General features: G+C 40.3%; 1 protein-coding gene across 4 annotated transcripts; it reads right to left on the bottom strand.

Moving 5' to 3' along the window:
* Positions 1–295: 295 nt before the first annotated feature.
* On the bottom strand, positions 296–23,999 carry LOC311494869 (ral GTPase-activating protein subunit beta-like). 4 transcript variants are annotated; one of them, XM_084554127.1, is made up of 30 exons: positions 23,756–23,999; positions 22,562–22,782; positions 20,141–20,352; positions 19,267–19,433; positions 18,979–19,165; positions 18,637–18,768; positions 18,166–18,344; positions 16,493–16,644; positions 15,976–16,210; positions 14,288–14,489; positions 13,856–14,023; positions 13,584–13,698; positions 13,249–13,396; positions 13,032–13,096; positions 12,783–12,927; positions 11,085–11,215; positions 9,986–10,168; positions 9,749–9,897; positions 9,068–9,255; positions 8,857–8,960; positions 8,536–8,691; positions 7,676–7,885; positions 7,357–7,515; positions 7,017–7,185; positions 6,387–6,509; positions 6,158–6,294; positions 5,963–6,071; positions 5,671–5,749; positions 4,781–4,929; positions 296–4,009 (listed from the first exon to the last, which is right to left on the bottom strand). In XM_084554127.1, exons 2-30 carry the CDS (start codon positions 22,736–22,738, stop codon positions 3,816–3,818), a joined length of 4,524 nt encoding a protein of 1,507 aa, XP_084410253.1. In that variant the 5' UTR covers positions 22,739–22,782; positions 23,756–23,999; the 3' UTR covers positions 296–3,815. The 4 variants fall into 4 exon arrangements, with proteins under 4 accessions (XP_084410253.1, XP_084410254.1, XP_084410255.1 ...); XM_084554128.1 differs by having other exon boundaries at positions 8,536–8,688; XM_084554129.1 differs by having other exon boundaries at positions 11,085–11,206; positions 23,756–23,998.
* Positions 24,000–24,542: the final 543 nt, after the last annotated feature.

Below are 24,542 nucleotides of genomic sequence, written 5' to 3'. Positions count from 1 at the left end.
ACACGGGGCCACAGCTCACCGCCGCTCTGACAGACAGCACACGAACAAACAGCATCTGTACCACACAACTTACATACACCATATACTGTATAAGCTCCAATGAAAACGAGCCAAAACGGATTCACCCTTAGTAGAGATGGAATACCTAAAACATAGTTAGAGTTGATAAAAAATATATAATGAAAGACAAAACAAACACCCAAGTTAAAACCTTTATTTTTACATGCTCTTTGGCTTATTAAATTTCACAATAAACTATTATTAGCGGGTTAGAATGGTGTCCGACTAAGTGGAGATTTTAGCTATTTCTAATAGATGCAGAAAACCAAGAAACAAACAATCACAAAAAACATCAGTATTGTCTCAACAACTTATTTATGCTGCAAACTATAAATAATTTCAAGTATTAATAGATTAAAACATGTAAGCGCCCAACAACACAGACAACTTAAATATAAAAGTCTAATGCAAGCAAGCTTTTCTTAGCAGAATACTATGAGCTTGCCACAAAAATACATAAAAACAGTGAAAAAATAGTTCAAATACTGTAATTACAGTATATTTAGTCGTCAATTTCTCGTCATATCGATAAACAGTAGCGTCCCACATGTGGCTAGTTAGAAATGTAAGAGAAAGGCGCCCTCTGGTGGTTTCAGGCATAAGTACAGCTGCACTCATCCAGAGCTTGTACACACCGATCAGGCATAACATTATGACCACGTCCCTAATATTGTGTAGTGTAGGTCTCCCTTGTGCCTCCAAAACAACTGTGACTCATCAGAGAATGGACATGGGCCTTCTGAAGCTGTTTTACGTGTTTTTTGAGTTGTTCCTAAACCGTTTGTGTGTGTGTGTGTGTGTGTCTGTGTCAGGCTGCATCCTGCTGGGGATGGCTGCTGCCATCAAGGAGTGTCATTGCTATGGGGTGGGGGTGCCTGGTCTGGTCTAGGCGGGTGCTACATGTATGATGTACATGTGTACAGTCAGTGATGAGTGAACAGACAGAGTCTGATTTTGAAACATACTCTAGCAGTTGTTTATTTAGCCTCAGAGTCTGACGTGTTCCTAGCATGCTGGCTGTGATCTCTGATAATACACTCACTTGCCAGTTCATTAGGTACACTAGTGAAAACAAATGCATTCTAATATAACAGCCCGGCACTAACTCTCTCATCATGCCTGTTATAATGTTCAGTTTCTGTTAAAACAGCATCAGAAACATGTTTTTACGTGTGTATCATCATTTCAGAGGATGTAGTTTGTGGTATTTGTGATTTAGTCCAGCCCACTGACTAAAATGAGGGTGCTAAAATAACAAAAAGTTGTGTATTTTACTTTTCAATTATACTACAAACCACATTCTCTGTAATGAAAACTGAGCTGAATCAACAGCTCTCAGTTCCTTTAAACATACGCTGAGTATCGTAACCTTCATGAATGATGAGGTGAGATACATGGATTGAGAGGGTGAACAGTTTCTAACATTAGGACCTGTGGAATAAATCCTAACAATATTTTCAGTTATAGTGCATGAGCATTTCTTCACAGCTTCAGGGCATGGAGGCACACTTGCTGTCACTTGTCTCACCCCGGAGCTGATGTATTATCTGTTGAATTATCTGGCTTGTTTCACTGCATTCGTACTCAACCACACCGCAGTTAAGAGCCACAGGCCTCTTTCATTCTGTTAGTGGTGCAAATATTCTGAGCACAACAACTGATGTGCTGGTACAATTCCATCTCTAATGAGGGCAAATGAGATCTAAAGCGATAATGTATCACTCAACTATTAAAAAGGCAGCAACGGAGCTTCATTTTCCATCGTGTGAAAAATAAAATATTAGGAAGTAAAATGTCAATAATAGTTTTAATTGATGCATGTTACATTCAATACCCATTGCGTTCCTCCCACACATAATTGCATACATACATAACTTTTCTGCCATCTCTGACAAGGAATGCAAAGGACAACTTGTAAATGCCTTACACTATCATATATTTACATATTATCTTCCACTTCTGTACATGGCAAATCCTTAAATATGATCAGACATCAGAGGAGTAACAAGATACAATGCGTTGACTGATTGTATGTAGTTTCTTTTAAGCATATTTAATGTAATTTCCTTCCCAAAAAGGCATGTGCATACAGCACGGTCATAAAAAGTGAGTCACAATTAGACATGATAGGTTAAAAACTCCACAACGCCTCTTCTTCATTCGTATTTCACAAGATAAAACTCTTCCTTCAGCAGGGGTTTTCTTCCAAAATGCACAAAAGTACAAAAGGACATGTAAGGTAACCAAAGAGAATAGAAAATAAACACAAAATGTGCTCAGTGCATTAAGACTTTACGATATAACAAATGTAGAGGTGGTTGCCCTGTTCCTGTGATAAATAAATTCACATTGTTACAGGCAAACAGTGAGAGGGCCTGAATCAAAACCAAAGTACAGTGAGTAAACAATAGTGAAGTAATTTGTAAAGCAAAAACAAAAGAGTTACTAAAACATTTCTGCAATTCAAACTGAGTATAAAGGACAAGTTAAATATTCTCTTCCTGGGGTTACAATTTTAAAAATGACAACTTCGATCAGCCAATATGAAAGCTATACAATTAGCTAGTTAGCTACATTGAGTATTTTGGCATTTGAATCTATGGTAAAGAGTCTGAAGACTTAAAACTGTGCTATGGTTCTGTTTGGTATTGGCAGAGACTTCAAACCTAAAATGTTAAATTCGCCCTGAAAACATCAAACGCAAATTCCAGGAGTGGTAACAGCGCTCACCATTAGTAAACTCAAGCGTTACCAAGCACCAAGCAAGCAAGCAAAACCAGCCTCAATCTAGCGATTTTAAATATTTCAAACCTGTGTAGTTTTGAATTCATCTTTAAATTCCCAATATTATGTGAGTTTTAGGTGTCTGTGACTCCTTGTAGTGTCAAGTGACTGGCTGAACAAGCAAACGTGGCCGTACACACACACACACACGCACACAGTGTAGTGGCGATTGTGCAATGGGATGACCTGGCACAGAGAACCGGTGTCAAAAAATATATCCATACATTAAAACAAATCATGAGTTCCAAAAAATGATGTGGGGAAACAAAAACATAAAACAAACAATGTGTGTGTGCAATGGCTGAATGTGTGTTCACACTAGGAAGACTAAAGCAAGTGTCTGGATGTAGGTGACAATTTGTTGTAAAATAAGATCACATGACAACAATGTCTTCTTGAAGCCGCCAGCCCTGAAGCCGTTAGAAAACCTTTTTGTGATGTTTATCTCCTTGGCAAAAAAATCCCACCATTCAACCTGTCTGAAACAAAAACAGATATGCAGATCTGGAGTTGAACTCTGTATTTCCAAAGTTCATGAAGTTCATTCATATCACAAGATTTAAAGAACAAACCTTTTTCTTTTTTTTTTTTACATGTTCAGAAAGGCCAACAGTGTTACTATTGTATTGCAGTTAAAGACAAGCAGAGACTCTTTTGCCACAAAGCGTGAACCTAAACGAGGAGAGATGGTCACTGTTGAGCTTCAGCCATTCAGATCTTCAGTGACAGGCTGCAACACATAAATGTAGTTTTTTTTCCACCTTGGCATGGTTTTTGACACTTTGATCTCTGAGTCAAAGGCAAACAGTGTTGATATATGTGTTCATATAAATAACAAAATAGTACAGTATAAATATAAAGATTCTGTGTGGATGTATGTGTGTGTGTACGTACATTTTTAAATGGTATATATAGAAGGGTGTGTGTGTGTAGTGTGCGCTTGTGAACCAGTGTTAGGACAGGACAGGGGGTTAGAGGTGAGGCCTTCCCTCCCCCACCTCGTGGAAGAGCGAGGTGTAAAACTCAGGCTCCAGCTGCTTGTTGCGGTAACGCTGGACGATCTCTGTGATTTTCTGCTTCCGCCTCACATGAGGAGGGTTGTACAAGTCACTTTCCAGGCGCTTCCGTCGGCACAGGCTGATGACCGTTTGACGCACAAGGAACCCTTGAAGAAGAATGCAGAAACACAAACATCAGTATTTAAATGCACTGTGTACAAATTAATTTCATAAAAAGAGATTTTAACTTTGTTTCCCTACTTATGCGCCAGCATAGGAAAGATAACCTTAAATGACTTCTGTTGTCATCTGGCACTATATAGAAAATAAAATTAAATAAAATGAACTAGACCTTCAAGGGGAGATGGGACACCCCTCTAATATAATGGTAGGGGAAACGCTGAGGTCTATATGTGCAAATACAAACTCCTTACAACCTTTAAATGCCCAGGTGATCAGTGTTACAATACTAGCCAGTAGCATCTGCTCTAGAGAGTCTTTGAGTTCTTACCTGAAAACAACAGTTAAGAACTCAACGACAACTTCCCAGCTTTGACCACCAACCCACAAACCAAACAAAACTCAATGCAACAGTCCAAATACTGACATTGCTACCAGCTCTGGACGACCAACCCAACCCTCTGATTTGCCATACTTCAGGCTAAGACTCTTGTCATTTTCAGAATGCCTGGCAGCAGCAGCAGCTGTCATAAATGTGAAAGGCCGCAAACAATCCAGTGTGTCAACATGCGTAGTTGAAGCCCAGCTTACTATTTACTGAACTGAGTGTATTTCCTTTGCATATCAAATTCAACTACTTAGTTTAAGCTGATCCTCCCTGTGATTCATTAGGACTCGTTGACTCAGTTGTTTCTGACAAGACTGACAAAAGGTGTAGTCACAAAGGAGGAACGTGTTGAGTCAGAGAAAGGTTTCACCTAGAGCTCTGCGGCTGACCACCATGCCATCCACCAGGGGAATCACCATGCCAAATTTGCCCACAGCTCCATGCAGTCGGATCCTGAACAGTCCTGTCTTCAGAGGGTGGATGAAGATCAGAGGAACATCTTTCTCTAACAACCCTGACCTGCAAGCAGGAATGAGGAAAGAAAGGAGATACTGTAAGTAATTGGCTACAGACTATAATGTCAAAACATAGTGAAGTTTTCAGCAGTATTTTTTTTTTCTCTGGGACTACATATGATAATAGTTGAGAGACAGTTTTAATACTTGAAATCTATCCATCTTAAGGAAATGTAATGCGTTCAGAAGGACCAATGAAATTACTGTAAGACTACAATACATGACCCATTGGAGCTTAACAGATATCAAGGCAAAGGTTCCAATGTTTACTTTACACACAGAATTGAGTGCAAATGCTATTATGTTTTATCTTGATGTCAAACTGCATAGCAAGAGAAAAATGTGCCTTCTCCTGATTAATTTCCCTGTCTGCTGTTTGCTTAGGATTTTAATTCCCAATAATAATAATTAAGAAAAGTTAATTTGGCAATGTATGCCAAAGTGCCACCCATTAACTTTCAAGAGACGAGGTCACCTGGAATATTAGTTGTCAGTAATAATGTAATGTAATCACACACCCACAGACAAACAGTGGCACACCCCTTCACACCTCTAACCATTGTCACAGCTCTACCACATTAGATTTTTCTGCCTGCCCTTGCACATGCTGAACGTAATACTTCCTGTTATGCACTGCATGTTGAAGCACAATCGGTTTTGCAGAACTTCCTTGCACCTAAACAAAATCAACTCACGAGCCTCCACTCTTGCAGCAAAGTGCATTTGAGTGTTAACTTGTGAATACCTGCAGGAAGTGCTGTTGCTCATGCTCGCTTCTAAGCCCGTGCTGGTTTCCGCCAAGAGATCAGACAATGGGAAGTTCTCTGTAAAACATGAAACATGAAAACAATGACATTCAGTCCTTTGGTCAACCAAACGTCACAGGTTATGGAGGCTGAGCATTTACACTCAAAGATTTTGCATAGAGAAACATACTGACTCAATATAATCTACAAAAGAGAGACAATATAATTTTCCCTTCCACTAGCAGCCTTAAATTAAAGGACAGGATGGCAGTATAAAGTGTATGTGCCTACCAATATCATCAAAGCGCTCCACCCACACCACAAAAACCTTCGTCTCAGGCCCTAGTTGAGGGAAAGACTTTCCAGTCGATGATCTCTTTGTCTTCACCAAAGGACTCAGCTACAAAAACAGGAAATTTCACAATGTGCTTAAACAAACAACATAAACACAGAACTCATAATCAGTGCAGTTAGCAAATAGTGCACCTTCTTGGCAGACTCCAGGTTTTCAGAATGGTTGGGGAACAGTTCCAGTGTGAGATTAGGCTGTTTGAGTATACCAGGCATGGGGTCCGTGTTGGTGTCTGCCTCCACTGTGGAGTCACTGTGCACTGATGACTCCTCTGCCAAACACCAAAGAGCAAATGGCAGGTCAGTCAATTCTTATTGGGCATTTGATATCTATAAATTAATATTCAAGGTAGCGAATACTGACCAGAATTTTCCGTGAGAGATGGGACAACGAAAGCAATCTCTGTAAGGGCATCAGCATAGTACAATACTTTCTTATCCCCATTGAACACTGAACCTCCCGTGTCCTCGGGAGAAGCTGCTTCCTCTACAAAAAAAAAAGAAGTTCAGCATTGACTGGGGCCAAAAAATGAAGTTAACACAGAAGTGCCAAACACAAGTCACTCACCATTCACCTCAATGTTAAAATGACCAACTTTACAGCAGAAACAAACAGTTTAAAGGCTGGTGCTGGTCTCTATAGCCAATTTACCGATTGATAACAACTGACTGGGTTTGAGTTTTTATATAACACACCCAATTAAATATATTATTTGAGTGGATGCCATTTCTGGTTGATGACCACCTCTTGGCACCTCTTTGCACATTTTTGAATTAGCTAGGATTTAGATGTAGTCAGGCACTGCCAAGATGGCGACAGCAGAGCCACTATGTGTTTACAAACCTCTCTTCAGAAATTCTATGAGTATCATCAAGAAGGGTTTGTCCATCTTTACATACATTCAGTGTTTACCGCTCAAGTACCAGTTGCCATGATACTCTTTCTTCCAAAGTCTCGCTCATATCTACTACAGAGGTTAACTAAGCTGCCTACCTGTTTGTTGTATATCATTGCTGTCAGAGCAGGAATTCAGGGACCAGCTGGTGTCCAGGTGTCCCGTCCACCCTGGGTGACGTCCCACATCCACAGGCCAGCCCAAGGACAACAGGAACTCCAAAAAGTGGGGCTGGACACTAGCTGATGACTCAACGTTCCTCAGGATCTGATGACCAAGAACGAGAACAGATGCATTAATATTCATTAAGATTTCTATCCACATATTGAAAGAAATTGTAGTTAATTGTAGGAAACTAAGTGAACTTATATGCATTTTTAAGTTAAACTGAAGCCACTTGAAATTAATCACAAACCACAAAGTAGACATCATCCTCACCTCAGGGCTGCTTTTCTGTCCAGCCCTCACATAGAAAATAAAGACAGTGTCAAACGGTCGGCAGGGAAGCAGGTCCAGGTAGCTGATGTCATCAAAAAATCCTGGCAAGGACGACTCCAGGCCAATCAGATGAGGAGGTAGACGACTGTTGTTGGGTTCCTGTTGATCATGAATGAAAATATATCCATTCACACTGTCAATAAACTTAAGTTATATGTGTTTGTAAGCTGATTTTAAGTAGATACTAGCAAAAATACTCTTTGGAGATTTAAGGACACAGACTGTATATTCAGCAATAAAACTAATTATTTTTACCAACCTTCAGTGCTTCCAGAGACAGAAAGCCAAAGTGGGAGAGGAAGAGCCGTGCTGTCTGGAACTCCTGTGAGGGTGCAGGGGGTTTGCAGTCTGTCTGTGGGTCAGGGAAAGGCTTGGACTTCCAGATTTCCTCACTGTGACGCTCCAAGGTGTTCTCATACTCTATCTGCTTGGTCATCAGAACACGAAGTTTGTCGTGCTGAACTTCCAGCTGAAGAGAAGAGGATGAGACGATTTTAAAATGGAGACAGGTTGAACCCATTCCTCACAACATGGATGTGAAAACTGATCACTGGTGTAATTTGTGATTTGAAATGCTCCCATCATTAATCAGGAAAAGAGTTCCCTTGTTAAATCTGAAGAATCTGATCCAGTATAACTGCCTTTCAATAACTAAAAGTAAAATGTTCACTTTGTTAAATTGGTTTCTCAGATTTTTTTTTGCTTGTAGTGAGTGGTGGAATTAGATTGTATGCGTTAAAAACAAGAAATTACTGAAAGGCGGTGCACTGGATTAAGAAACTGTACAAACCATCATCACCAAACCAGATAATCTGACCCCCTTTTTTTTTTTTTTTTTTTTTTTTTTTACAAGAGACACCCAAGTGAAATATCTTCTAACAACTCACATGGGGATAATAATTACTCATCAGTGAATTTGTCGTTCTCCAATCATCCTGCCAGCCCATACAATCAACCTGAGTTTGCACAGTAATAAATAACACCAATAATTAATTTACTTAAAAGCTCTATTTCATCCATACAGAACACACACACGTGGTTCATTGAATACCTGCAGGAGAATTATTGAATTTAAATGCAATTAGCAATAATGTGGATATAAGCTCAATATCCTCTCACCTCCTTACTGACAATGTCATCCAAGTCAGGAATACTGACATCAGCTTTGACAAGAGGGATCTTATCCACCTCTTCGGGGAAAGGCCTCTGCTTGACGCTGTACTTGATTCCCACACCATTGTTAGGGGTTGGACGACCCTCTGGAACAAACACCTGCTGTGGAAAGAGAGAGGCAGACAGATACAGAGCAGAGTTGTCTTATCGGAGGAACGCATCTGAATAAGTCTGTCAAAAGCATTACACAACAATTGAAATATTTTTCATCAGATACTGGTTACACATTTTTGCGTTTTTACACAGTGATCTCCAGCGTGATCTCACCCTCTGATTGGCCCGAGCTCCTCTTGGCTGATGGAAAAGCTGCATGGTCCAAGCATGTCTGCCTGCCGTCCCTCGGATCAAAACTGTCACTGATGGACTGGGGTCTGTGATGAAAGAGATGTGTTTTGCACATTAAAAACCAAACAACAACTATTTTTCTGTCAGTATATAAAACAATATTATGTCAAAGGACAGATGATAAGCTACTGACTCTGCTCATTGCCAAGAGGTTGCTCAAGCATCGCAAGAATGACAGAGTTGTCCAGCACAAAGTAGCGGAAGTTACTGGCTCCTGTGGCACTGAGTCTGGCATAGCGGATCAGGGTGTCTTCATTCAGCAGACTGCAAGTGGATGCAGGCCCACTGGGAGATGGGAAGGCCCCTAACACCTGCATGATACTGGGGAACACCACAAGAACACAGGCAGGAACGTAAATATGAGGAAACCAGGTCAATGGCTACAACACATTTTATTTTCTATTAGTCATCTGAGTGAAGCGTCAGCCAAAAAAACTTAAAAAAAAACCCCAAAAAAAATAAACTGGGAAACTAGGATACTAAAGCAGTAGAAAAATAAACCATTTGGGTTGTCGTTTATATCAACTTAGATTAAAAAGGTGATATTTATATATCGTATGTCTAACATATTATTATTATTATTATTTATATTTATATTATTAACACCTTTAAAATAATCAGACTCCCAGATATTTTCATAGATGACAAAAAGATAATGAGAAATGAGTTCGAAATATTTTTGATTGAGTTTATGCAAAGGAGCAGAGTTTTTTTTTTTACAAGCATAAATAAATATCCAACAGAATTCTTTTATCAGAAACAACACAAACTAATATGGAAATATTGAAAATCAGGTTGAAAAATAACATCTTACCAGGATAAAGTTGCCTCTGCAGCATCCTTCACCCTCATTGAAGCTGGATTGTGTTCCTTCTCTCCTTTATGTCGCACTTCCTGCTCCTGTCGGGACTTGCTGCCAGAGATTCCCAGCTCCACAATCTCCAACACCTCTACCAAGCAATCCTGGTACAAAAAAAAAAAAAAAGAAACATTCATTTTACAAAATCCTAATGCACTTCTCAACATATCTGAGAGAATTTTTTAAACTTACCTTCTCATCCAACATGTCAGGATGCTCTGTGAGCCACACACACAGAAACTGGAAGGCAGCTACAATCATGGAGTGGAGGTCTCTGGACTGGAGAGGAGCTGGGCGGCTACACTGGTACACGATGTATCCACATATAGAGCTGACTGCACGTTTCCGGTCTGCAGAGTCTACTCCCACTTTTACCTGATCAAGACAGCATTAGATGCGTTTTTAAAAAAAAACTACATTGTTGCATGTTATTGGGAACAATTTTTAAAAGGTGAAATGGTAGTTATTATTTCAAAATCACAACACAATCCTGTTAAAACAGGCTGTAATAGGAAAATTAAGAAAGAGAAATCCTGTCGTGTCACATCTCAGTTAAGAAAAAAAAGCTATGTAAGTGGACAAAACCTTTATATTCAGGTATGTAGCTGTGTTCAGAATCAACCGCTCACTGAGCTGATATGAAACAGTACACACCAGTCATTAACTTAAGTGACTCTCAACTCCAAATAAATCTTAGCTGGGCGTGTAGATGTTTTATATCCACTGTAGTATAAAATAACCTCATGCAGCCTAAGTGTTGCCTTGGCCTCTCTTCTCTTTGCTCTTCAGCACTCTTACCTGGTGCCAGTTACAATCTACGAAATGATACATCTCATAGCAGATAAACTGCAGTTTAATTTGTGCTGACAGTGTGAACGTGCCTCTCTCTTGGTGGAAATATTTTACTGACAAATTGACATGAACCACCCAAATGTATTACTCATTCATTCATTCATCTTCTGTAACCACTTTGTATGTTCTCAGTGAGGCAAGACCATCTTGGAAAGGGGTACACTAGTTGGATGGAACGTGGGGTTACTATAAAATTAACAAGCCATCTGACAAGTCAGTTTAAGGACATTGGTTGCCATGGAAACTGGCTCAGACTATGAGTAAATGTATCAATAAAGTTGGTTTGCAGATTTCCCCACAAAACTTGCGTCTATAAGGTTAAACAGCAAGCAACTACACAATAACTTATAGAGTACCATGGCTAAATAAGTAGACGTCCAATAGTCTCCAGTGAGGCAAGGCCAGCTAGTACTGATAGCCTCTACAGTGTTTACTTTACCTTGGCAAGCCCAGCCAACAGCTCCAGGGCAGCAAGTGAAATGCTCATGTCTTGCCTCCACTGGGAGTTGAGCCTCTGCGTGACCAGGTGGATGCTGCGCACCAGCAGGCCTGCGGCGGTATCTGGAAGAGCTAGACCATATAACACCCCGAAATACCAAACACCGCAAAGAATAGAGCAACGCAGGATTGAGTCAGCAAAGCAAGAACGTTAGACAGGATTATTTGACAGGATATCCAGTTAAATATAGTTAGTATACAGTTAGTAAATACTTCTTGCTATTGACAACATGCATTATCAGAGTTTGAAATCAGCACAGCACACATTATTGAGCAACAATAAGAAGAGACAGCAGCAACTCCAACGCTGAGGGACAGGACTGAGCGATGTCAACAATTTCAAATTGCATTTTTAACTACAATTTTGAGAAATACAAAGGTTATTTAAAAGGTAATTTAAATATAAACCCTGTTATAGAATTATTGAACACGTACTGCACAATTAAGGTTGAATGATAGATATGTTGCTGTAGCTATGGCTTCTTGTGTTGTATATACTGAGAAAAGAGAGCAATCACAAATCCCCTGATAGCACGACACACTTTCTCATTTTTTATTTACTATTTACATGACCTAAAACTTTGAGTTTTGTTCACATCTTGCTTTGCAAGTATAGGAGTAATTCAAATTACCACAAAACCAGAAAGTGGCTTAGTCAAACATCGCTCAGCCCTGCAGAGGAAAGGACAAAATCCCTGAAATGCTTTTGACTAGGCAAACTTGTTGCAATCAAGAAAAGGAACTCCACACATCTCAGTACCAAACAGCATCACAGCAAACAATGTTGTATCACCTACAAAGACATTTTACCCAACGCTTCTTAACTCTGTATATCACTTTAACCACGTTAGCTATAAAAAACAAATTAGTTCATTTAATAGGTTACACATTTTGCATTGATCAGCCAGTATGTAGCATCTGACAAAGAGAGCACTGTTCTTTACACTGACCAAGCACAAGCATGTTAGTGTACATCAGGGATTCCCAAAGTGTGCCTCTAGGGGGTGTGTGAGATGAAAACTGTAATGGCAGAGAAGAAGTTATCTTCTTCTATGCACTGTATATACGCACCTAGCTGCGCCACCTGCGCTGCACTTGAAAATCCTCAGATGGATCCTATTTTTTTTTTCATTTGTTCCTTAGCCTATGTTCTTTGTTGTTTATGTTTAATTCAAATTACTGTCGTTCTAATTTTATTTCCATAACTGCTGTGTTATGATGACAGGGTTTTGTTAGCTCCATGGACATTTAAAGTTGCTGCAATTTTTGTTTAACTAAATATTAAATATTACTTAAATATTCTAACATTTCCCCCAACTTGTCGGCTTTCTGCCTCTGAGCCTGAGCCTGTCATCCATCCTCTTTGCTCTCAAAAGTGGAAGCTTCTGCGTAACTTTGTTGCATTATATTGAAAATGTTACAGTGTTTCAGTTTAATTCAAATTCGAGAGCACATTGTTGTGATCGTGATTATTTTGTTATACGTGTGTTCTGGTCACCTGAGCATGATTAAACATGCCGCCTTTAATACAGCTATAAAAAAGCTGGGGCTGCGTCAACCCGGTGGGGACATAGAAGGGGGTCAGTGGCCAAATAAATTTGGGAACCACTGGTGTACATGAAGCAGTTGTATGTCTTACCATAGTCTCGGAGCAGAGCCTGAGCAGGACGCTCAGAGTCTGGGCTCGTGGCCTCCGTGCTGCCTCCACTGGTGAAGCTGATGCCACTATTGGTACGGCTGTGACTCTGACTCCTCACTGTCATGTGGCTCCCATCTATACTCCCCTGCCACCACAAGAAAAAAAAAAGCATTCTTGATGTCCAGTGCAACGTCTACCATTCTAAACTGTAAACTGTTAATCAGAAAACCGCACTGAGCTGAGCCTTACTGTTTCAGTCTGAGCACCTATGGACTCCAACAATGCTGAGTCTTGAACAATATTTAGCATTGCACCTGAAAGTATGGATAACATTATTAAGAACATTACAATTATAGTATTTTTACACAGTCGTAGACCGTACAGTATATGCTGACATAAATAATCTCCACGCAAAACTGAGAGACCAAATAATGAGTATATGAACAAATAATGAGTCTGCAGATACCCAGGATGAGCTGTGTGTTGGTGGGGTCAGTTTCAGTTTGCAGTGCTCCTATGAGGACATTAACAAGACGTAGCCTCAGCGATAGGAAAGACACAGGCTGGTCATGAGGCCATCCATCCTCCTCATTAAACTTTCCCTCCAACAGAACCTAAAGATCACAAAATCAGTAGGGTTAACCTGGCTTACTTGAAAATAATCCATAATAATAATCCATACCACTGTCATTTCTTTAAGAAGTAAAAAGACAACTGCATAAATGGAAGATAACTGTCTAAATCCTGCAATAAAATGGTGTATAATAAAAATCAATAAATACAGATCCCCTCAGCTGTTACCTCTGATTTGATGTTGCCAAAGTGGTGAGGCAGTGGCAACATGGCAAGCAGGATGTTGATGGAGGCTCTCCTCAGATCGGTAGGATTTACATACATCTTGAATTTGGACAGCTCCCTAACAATTGTGATAGAGACAAACTTACAACAATATCCTTAAAATTACTTCAGAGGAGAAACCTGACTGAAACCATACAGATTTTCGGTTAAATCACACCATAGCACATTGATGAAGATCTTGTCCGGTGAATAAAATGAGAAACTACGGGTCTAACCTGTCTGGCACAATAGTCTCCAGTGCAGCTATGAAGTATGGCACCACCACATTGATGCCCTTCAGATCAGTACAGAAGAGTGAGGAAGAATTCAGAATAATAGAAGCCAGAACTGGCCTACAGATGAAATCAGAAATCTGGAGACCCTGAATCAGGACCATGTAGAACCTGTATAAAGAGAAAGAGGAGCACAATATTACCTGTCATATCTTTAGGTAGTTTAAGGGCCTAAACACTCCAAACTGAGATCAAAGCACTGCTGCTAAAGAAGGACAACGGTGGTGTCGCCTCACATCACATTTTGTGTCTGTCAGTTTGGGGTGTGGGAGCCCTAAGATACTAACTCCTGAAGGCACTAAAAAGGTACAGCCACAGTTTGGATGCATTGCATTAGAGCTTGGCCTAATAAAAAACGTTTGTAAACTATGTTACCTGGACAGGTAAACGGGCAGAATCTCCTCTCCAGTTTTCTTGCTACAGAAGATGCGGCAGAGAGTCCCACAGGCCTCAGCTCGCCCTGCCTCATAGCTCTCTGGGAACTCGTTGGCATCAAACATTGGGTTGGACACCATGGAGTCGGTGGACATTTGGGAACCTTTCCTTCTCAGCTCCAGACCCACTTGTGTAGCTATAGCTGGAGAGAGTGGGAAGAGACAAAGAATGAAAGAACCCTGAATTGTTGTCTGGTCACTAGTTTTCATGCATGTATGAGAAACAAGCAAACATATACATGTATATACAATATGCCCACTATAACAAAGTAAACAGAAAAAAACTGAAACATAAAAGCAACAAAAAGCAAACATTTAATCACTGTCACAACAAGAGAGAGGAAACACTTCAGTGACTGCAAACACACACTCACATCCTTTAAAAGCATTCAATAAAGGGAACTCTGACACAAAGAGTTTGCCATAGACGCTCCACCTATCACTGGCACAAAGCATGACCAAGTGTAGTGTGCTGGTACTAAAATGTGTCAGTCATTCACTGCTGCAAGACCACAAGGCAAAATCCCTGTGTCAGCTCCCTCGATGTTGCAATTATATGACTGTCACTCAAGGTACAGGACATTCACTTCATGCACTGAGGCACTAAACCAATGAAATCAAAACTTAAGTAAACTGACAACACAAGAAGAAATCACAAGAAACAAAACATTAATGCTGCACTTGAGGGAGGGGGATCTCAAACTGAATCATAAGGATTAGCGTGACTCAAAGAAAAAAAAACGACAACTTAAAATGGGGTGGCATTGTCACAAACTGGCAACGTTATGGTCGGGACAAGTGGTCAGTTGGTGAAACCCATTCCATCACCTTTGGAGAAACGCTGAAAGAACGCTGGTGAACTTTTATATATGACAAGGAGTGGGAACAGAAAACGATGGTGATAATGGCGGTGATCATGAGGAACTCAACTGAAAAGCAGGAAGATTTGTCAAGAAACGCAAATCAAGTGAGGAAAAAAACTGCCGTTCCTACTTACAAGATTTATAAGAAAGGAGAATTTGGATAAAAGAGGCTGCAAGATAACAGAAATAGTGGAGAGAGAGAAAATCAAAGCAGATCCAATATTTTGGGATCAATTCATATCAAGCATGAATTGTGTTTTTGTTCTCCTCAATACATGACTTTCGACTTACTACAACTCTTTAACATTAATCAGACATGGTAGACACGTGCAGGACACTACACCAAGAAGAGAAAAATATATAGAGAGCCAATAATGAGCCAAATTTTTTTTCAAATACTAATGACTGTATGTGCTGTCAGTGACCAATCTAGTGATTATTTTACCAGTTAATTGACTGTATGAACTCCTTAGGATATTGTTCTATATGTAGTTCTAAACAGTTGGTAAATGCAAATGGATTAGAATCAGATGGAAATCTCATACGAGGCCACTTCTAACCAAGTACTCCACACACAGAAACGCACAACGACGTTTCAGAGAAAATGGTGAAAAAAGGAAAGGATACCCCAACGACACACAGTAAAAAATTAACAACACCAAAAACACAGATAACTCCACAAAAACGTGTACTAATGGACAGCAACAAAACACCCACCTGCCCATGCATTAACGGAAACGCTATTAACCATCGTGTCACGTCTTACCGGTCATGCTGGGGTCTCGGCTGAGGCCGCTGTGGAGCTTACAGTGGACCAGAGCAGCGTCGAAAAGCCACTGGCCGAACAGGTTGAGGATGCTGTTGACTTTTGGCCGTGCTGGGGCAGGCAGGGGCCGGGACTCCCAGCTGCTCTGGTTGGGGCTGGACAGCAGGGTTGGGGAGGACGAAGTTTGCTGCTGCTGTTGCTGCTGGGAAGCTTTGGTTGGTTGACTACCACTGCCCTGCAAGGTGGGATTGGAGTCAGATATCAGATTAAGCTGCAAAAAACGTGACGTGATTTCTTGAGGCTTCTTCACATAATCTGGTGTAAGTGTGCTGTTCCATAAAAATCTTAGTTAGTGTATCTTTATAGAGCCAAATGTGTATGAGGTCGATATTGTCTATAGGCCGACTGAAACTCACAGAGCAATAAAAAAATTATAATAATAATAATAATACAGATCTGACCTTTTACTTACTCTGCACTTATTCATATAATGTCTTTCTGTCAAAGCAGGACTTACAGTTGAACTCTTGCTTGTAGTCTTGGTGACCACTGCATGCCGCTGCTTGCGGCTGTGAGGGGGCGTTGTGTTGGTGATAGAGGGTGGCGGGGACATGCTCATTCTGTTGACCGGGGTGGGCGGAGCACTGTCAGCTCTGGGGCGTGATATACCTGTTGACAGGAAAGTCAAATGAGGTGGGAACTATCGTTTCCCTCAGAGCAGTGGCGGGGGTTCTGATTGGCCTCAGAAAATAAAGAATAAATTTGTCATCCTCCCACTATACCAGCAGAAACAAACTTGGGTAAATCAAATCATCTGAAGCAATTTCCTCAATTCTAATGTTATGAGACAGCAAAGAAAGTGCACGCTCTTCAGAATCTGTGAGTTGATTAAAGATAATATTAATTTGTAGACATGCAAGACAAAGGTTAGATACAAATCACTATTAATCGATATACATCCATCTTGATTGGCTTTTTATGCCTGCAACCCCCTCCCCCCTTTGATGATCTTGTAGTTTATTCTGAATATCTGGAATTTATTATTTTTCTACTGGAAGAATAACCAGTTGTTAATATCATCAGCACCAATAAAAAGACCACTCCATCATATGCCCATAGCATCTCATTACATGACGTTTCATCTGAAGTCTGTACCATGAGAGAGCTGCCCTGGACAAAAAGTGAACACCCTCTCCCGTACATCTTTCTTTTCAACAGAGACACCTACAGTGCAAAGAGAAAAATACACACTGACACGTTTCTACTCAAATGCTTAAACAGTTATTAGCTACTGATATCTTCCATCTTGATTATTATCAGAGGTGTAGTGGCTGGATAACAACTGGAAGGGAGAAAAAACTGTTGATGCACAGATTTGTCCGTAATAATTTTAATGAATCAGTGTTTTATCTTTACGTCTTCCTTTTCTGCACCCTACAGAACCACAGGTATTCTTTGATTTGAACTTGTGATGAGAACAGTAACACAAAAGCAGAGACTAGACATCACAAAAAAATTAAACATAGTATCCTTTGCCCAAGTAGTCCAAAGAGCAACACAGTCCATATAGGACAGTTGTTGTGGTTGAATGGGTTAAAAATAAGACTTTCACCCAAAAGGTGAAAGTGTGTATCCTGTGTGAAACTAGAACTAGAGTGTTGACATGTAAACCTATCATTTTCGGGGTTTTGTTTTTCTCCACAACTAAAAGATGACTTCTCATGTTAAATGATCTTGATATGTTGAGAAATGTATGGATTTATGCTAGTTTTTAGATAATGAGACGAATTAACCCTTCATTGAAAACAAAAAAACTTGTTAGCTTGAAATAATTCACTCATGATCTAGAGATTACAGTACTGCAAAGAAAACGCAAAAATTCAAGTACCTCTGTTCTCGGCTTCCATCCACTTCAAGAGAGAATCGACTTTTATTTTTAAAAAAGTAACATTTCTTTTGCACGAAGGAGTGTGGTCTATGAAAAAAGTCCATGCAACTTTGACTACACTAAACAGTTACATCAGCATTGTGCTGCTATAAGGCAGGTACAACACAACGCAAAGTGGTTAACACTGAGTTTTAGTATTTTTCTGAGATCATACTGGCTCACGTTATGCTTTGTTTACTTCTGAATCACTATCTAAAATATTACTTGACTGAGCCTTCAACTGTAACTCAGTGTCCTCTTACCCAAGAAGGCATCCACAAGGCAGCTGATGCCCCTCATGGCCCTGAAGAAGATCTGGGGTAGCTGTTTCAAACACGGATGTAATACCACCTCATGGGGGATACTACTCGAGCTGAGAAACTGTTCCTGAAACTTTGGAGTGGTGCTCACTATTGCAGGGTTGCTCAGGTCCACTGGGTTACTGGAAGAAAACAGGACAGGAAGCACATTTGTGGATTAAAAAGAAAAAAAGATTAAAGATGCCAATGAGGCTTTCAAGGATATAAAATATGTCATACAAATTAATACAAGGACAGAATAGATAAAAGTGGAGAAAATGGACGAAATGACACAATAACAATTAGCTAGGTTTTTACAGATAGGAAGTAGAGAGCACAGGTAACTTCAACTTCCCCAAAACAACACATGAAGAAAGAATCTATGTCAGTTAGGATTAGTCTGCTAGGAACAGAGCTTATAGAGGCACTATGTACCTGAGCATGTGGAGAAAGCGATACCACGTCTGTGCCACACAGTCACTGTCCATCTCTAAAGGAATCAAACTGGCATCCTCATCGGGAACTTTAAAAGGTGGGAAGGATGGTCCATGGGTAAACCGCAAAAGTCTAAATTAGAAAAGAAATGCACAGATTGTTACACGTAACTGAACGACGTCACACTGAAAAACCTAAACCAAAAGACAAAAAAAAAAAAAAAAATGATTTTAGTATTTTTCTGCAATCAGTACAACCACAAATTCGCGTTAAGTTTGTTTATCCTCTTTTTAGACAGAGAAGTTGAACTTTTTTTTATAGTAAAACTGTATCCATTCTAACCTGGAAGTCAGAGCACAGGCCACCCTGCTCCACTGCTCTACAACAGGAGGGTGATGTCTCCAGTTGGCCAGCATCTCTCTTGCAGTCTTCCAATATGGCGGTGTGGGAAAGCAGCGGGCACATGCCAGCAGCCACACCTCAAACAACACTGCCATTAATTTCTCTGCCAGCTTTTCTGCTACCCCAACTGAAAGAATCGGAATGTTAAGGGATTACTATTGTCTATTATCACAACAACTGAGTATGTAAATAAAAAAGGAAACTTTAGAATACTGGGGTGTGGCTTACCTCCAACTGTGGGCGGTGCAAGTAATGTGTCATTGATGCGCAACAGGAAGAGCAGCAGCACCTCCCAGGTTTCTCTCACCATGGAAACAGACTCTCGTGCCAGCTTCTGGACTGCAGTCAGAACCTGCTGGCAAAGCCTGATGTGGTTCAGACCATGTTGTTCAGGTCTGCAGGGAGGGAACAGTGTGTTTGAAATGAGGGAACAAGAAAAACACAAACAAGCAAAGAATGAGAGAAGGTATGTATGAAAAAAAAAAACAGGGATTTTAAGTCACATCAGGAGCCACTTCCAACTACACCAAGTAAAATTGAATTAATCTAAATACAAGCTATTGGAAAATGAATTCAATTCAATTCAATTCAATTTTATTTATATAGCGTCAATAACAATACAAATCGTCTCAAGACGCTTTACAAAAACCCGGCCTGAAACCCCCAGAGCAAGCCTGAAGGCAACGGTGGCAAGGAAAAACTCCCTTTTAACAGGAAGAAACCTCAAGCAGAACCCAGCTCATATGGAGGGACCCATCTGCCTAAGGCCAGCCGGGTACAGACAGAAGAAAGAGAGAAGAGAACAGCAAAGAGAGAAGAGAAGAGAACAGCAAGATAAACATACATCTGTCATAGATACACATATCTGACTAAAGTGTACATGTGGAATCTTATGATACAAACTGATGATGTTACATGACAGTTTGAAAATGTAAGAGGAATCATAGGCAGGTTGGAGAATTGTTCATTCAGGTAGGAGTGGATAACTGCAGGATTCCATGAAGACTGGGCAGGCTGATGAGACCACGACAACAGATGTAGTATAGAGCTCCACAGGAAACACAGGAAAATGAAGGCTTATCTGTAAACGTTTCTGACATACCTTGGTACAAAGACGTTGTAGAGATGTTTGAGAATGGTCTGGACATACATATTGGGCTCCTTGACCACAGGCTGAGGCATTGAGTCCCTGGGTGACACCAGTGCCATCATCCAGTCCGTGTACACATCCACACATAGCTTGGCCGTGTTGGCCGTGTCCCCCTCTAGGGGGAGGGTCAGGCCATAACACAGCACCTCCATGGTCCACTTCACCTGGGAACCAAACCACTCTCATTAACTTATGTTAATGATTTTCAGTTACACACAGGAAACAGAAAAAGCTCTCAAAACCCTGTTTCAATGGTGTTTTTCTTCATATAATCCCTTACCTTTATGTCAGTCTGAACTAACTCAAGTGAGTAACAATAAGGATCTCTAATTTACTGTCTCATAACAAGGAAGGCCAAAGGTTCAGTATAAGACGATGAAAGCAAGAACAATATACTGCCACTCTCAACCACGTTTCTCAGTTGCGTACTAAATCAAAAACAGACATTTGATGAATGAAAACCAGACTATTATTCTGTAGAGTACATTTGAGCAAAGTTTACAGCAAATACAGAGGATGTTTTCTTGCCCGTGGTGTTAAGTCCTTTTACATTCAGTGTCTGCAAATACTCCTGTCTGAAATTTATTTTCATATAAAGCTGCATGCTTAGCCTCACCTCAACCTACATTAACAGCCTTCTCTCCATTAACAGTTTCCTGACATATTTTGGATAATTCCCCGCAGCGTTTTGTGTAATATTCATGAAGAAATCAGTGCGACTCAGTAGTGGCAGGATGGTCTAGCCGAGCTTTATCCTCAGCATGACGTGAAGTTCAAAGCAACAGCAGCACTTCAGACCCATGGTAAACCTAAGAGCTACTGCTGAACTATTTTTACCTAATGCAGCTCCTCTTGCATTACTTTCCTGACACATGCTGTCACATCATTAATTGAAGCTGCTGGCTTACTATGAGCTCTGGAGTTTACCTGCTCACAGTGGTGCATGTTAGCAGATATTTGAGTGTTTTATCACAGCACAAGGGAAACTCTGTGACAGCCTGTGTATACAGAGTTTGCAAACAACAAGATGAGATCAAGCTCTCTATCAAAAATGGCTTGAATCAATTTCTGTACAGCTAATGTAGAAGGACTCTGAAGGGTAATACTGCATATCACTGGCTAGTATGTCAGTGTAATTCTTTGCACAATGCATGCTAAAGAAAAGGAGGAAATAAAAAAGCCACGCAAATCATAGGAGAGGTTTAGGGTGAATTGTGCCTACAGCACTAAATGTCTGTTGAGGTGTTAGTTAACTCCCTATCTCTGCAGCTAGCAGCTAGCAGCAACAAAAAAATAATAATAATAATCCAGAGTAAAAGACATATGACAGCCTAATCTAAATAGATTCTGAGAGCATGAGGAAAAAAAAACATTATGGCATCAAAGTTAACTCTTTGGTCTCTGTCAGAAAATACACACATACTATCAATACTACAGTGAAACATTGTGAAGGTAGCGTCAAGCAAGAATTTCAATGACAAGCACAGGTAAACTATGGCATTCACCATCAGAATGATTTGAAGGTGACAGAAACAAAAAGCACAAATCCAACATAGCACTGCCTTTTTCCCCAAGAAAGAACCTAAGTGCAAGTATACGGGGGGAAAAGGAGATGCTTACTATATTTTTTCTTTGTTTTAAAAAGACATTTTCAGTTGTTTTCACTACTTGAGTACTGTATTAAAGTATTGTTTTTGGTCCTTAGGAAGCTGAAACAAACTGTGGCACTTTACAGTGTACATAGTTTGTATTTTACCTACACTGGTGGTCACAGTAATAAGACACATATACTTGTGTCTTAAGACATAAGACATATACACATGTCTCTTTAGTTATAAAAAGCAGCCTTCGGAATGCAGTGGGCATTAGCCAGGAGCCACCATTATTCCACTTGCAATATGTTAAGTGTCTTTTTGCTGATGCTTGCATATGGCACTTAAGACTTGATGATGCACTGGATTTCAGAAAATGTGTTTAAGTAGCTGAAAATTCTTTGAAAAGACCAGACACCTTGAGTTGTACTTATCTCAACACAATTATTGTGCAAACACCATCAGGATAATCAGCAGCTTGACTAATTGGATTATTTTTTTTTTTTTTTTTTTTGGTTAGTAAATGACTACTACTAAAAAAATGAACCTTACACATTAACAGCACCACCAAACTGTGACATATATCCTCAGCACTGATAGCTGGTGCTGTCTGAAATACATGTTATGATGGATCATTGGGGCCACCTTTAAGCCATATGGAAATACATTATAAAGCAGGCAGACTTGATGATGAAGCATAAAGCTTGGCAGACTACCAAGGCATTAAAGTGATGGGTCAAACATCGCTTAGCGTATACCCCAGCGTGGACTACTTCCTCACCTCTTTGTCCGTTTTGAGGATGTTCTCAGTGGCGACAGGGCTTACAGCTGTGCCTAGTGGTTTGACCACAGCATTTGCCACCTCTGTCCCCACAGTGTTGGGGTAGGTGTGCAAAACACTGAGGTGGCCCTGGTCACTCTGCACCACCAGCTGCAGCGAGCGCCACTCGGAGTACATGCTGATGTTGTCTACTGCACTCTACTCACACCACCTGCCTCCACCTGCACACACACAAATCCAGACATTAGCTGAGCATGTTAAGTTGGGAGTGAGTCTAATATTTAGCACGAATACAGTTGTGTCTTTTGATATAAAGCTGTCAATATGTTACCAAGACAACAGAGGAACATACACACTTGTTCTGCTCGTTGTGTTAACATCTTTTTATCTCGATGACAGTGACAATGTTTCAACTTTAACTTGTTTGACTGGTTCGTTCTCATCTTAGGATAACGTATTTTGGTGGTTTGAAGGGGAATCCAAAAACATAACGTCAGCAACGACAAACGACTAACTATATAAAACTAACTGTCATGTGTGGACTGCGTGCACTGCCAAATAAAGTGTGCGCAGTAAAACCTTGCAAAGAGTCAGTTGTCGTGTTTATTGATGTGTACCTTGTCGGTAAACAGAATACATCAAACATCCCAGATTATGTGTAGCTGCCAAGAAAACTACAAGTATTATGGGGAGCAATGCATCGCACATTTTAAATACAGCCGTCATTTTGTCCCGAAAGAACAATTAATCAAAAGAAACATATAAACCATTTGTATCCTACAGCTCGGGTCGGTAACAAGCCGAGGAACCACAACCAGGAAACGGTTCTGAAAACGACTAGCTTGCTAACGCTAGCTAGCACTAACATCAAAACATCTTCCTCATCTAAACAATGACATTATCCGACATTAGCAAGTGGTTGGCGTTGGTGTTACAAGGCGTTCTCTCTGTACAGGACAAAAGGCTACAGTTAATAAAAACAGACGGCTCTATGCGCTAACTTATCAGTTATCTCAAAGTACGTTACAGTTGAGATCCGACGTTGCTAGCTAGCTTAGCTTATGTTCGCTGCGCTAGCCTGTACGTTGACATTAGCTAGCTCGGCTGGCTGTCATTTGTGCTAGCTAACTACCCAACTTTGCAAAGGCGTTTATGTTTGCTTGCAAGCTAAACGAGCGGGGTTTCTCGATTTACCTGGGCCAGCTGGAAATGTTGTCATACCAGAGCTCCGAAACTCGCAGTCTGTGCTTTTTATGTATCCTGGTCTAAAGCATAACAGCCTCCATCTTTGCAATGTCAAGGCTTGGATATTGCAGCTAGATGGGCTAACGGGAAGCGGAATCCGTAGGTTGACGCCCCCTATTGTTTGGTCCACGGAAGTGCACCAGACTCGATGCTGCTTTCATGTGCTCTTGGTGAACTCGCTTAAACTGAACAGTATACTCAGTACTTGCACACAAAAATAAAAAAATAAAAAACTTGTTAATAGACCTAAAAAACAAAAACAACTGGACTTGATTCCGTTTTCTTTAAGACCACTCATCCTAGGGGCATCTTCAGTTATCTAAACGGTCAGACATGCCAGATTACATTTTGGTCTCTAATACTAAATAAGAAGACAAAGACTAAAAAGAATAGCTGTCAATTGTTGTGGCATTATGGTGCCTTCACCCAGTTTGGATGAGTTAGACACAAACGGGTATTCTCTCTGTGTAAATGTTTAAGAGAATAATCAGAATCACCTTAAATACTCATATACTTACCCAGACATATTTATTTACATATGCACACAATATATCTCGTGTCCATTTATTTTACACTAGATAGTGGATATATTATAGCCTACATTTACAGTTGTACAGAATACTCTGACAATTATTAATTATTATTAATGCTATCATACTAACGTTAACTCGCAGTTAAATCATCAGCTGATCAGTTGAAGATGCGTTCATTGACCTGCAGAGGGAAGCCTTGATGC

Source organism: Chelon labrosus (genome assembly GCF_963514085.1).
Source record: "Chelon labrosus genome assembly, chromosome: 10".
Classification (NCBI taxonomy): domain Eukaryota; kingdom Metazoa; phylum Chordata; class Actinopteri; order Mugiliformes; family Mugilidae; genus Chelon; species Chelon labrosus.
The sequence above is the reverse complement of the archived record's forward strand: the minus strand, read 5'-3'. Positions and strand labels throughout refer to the sequence as shown.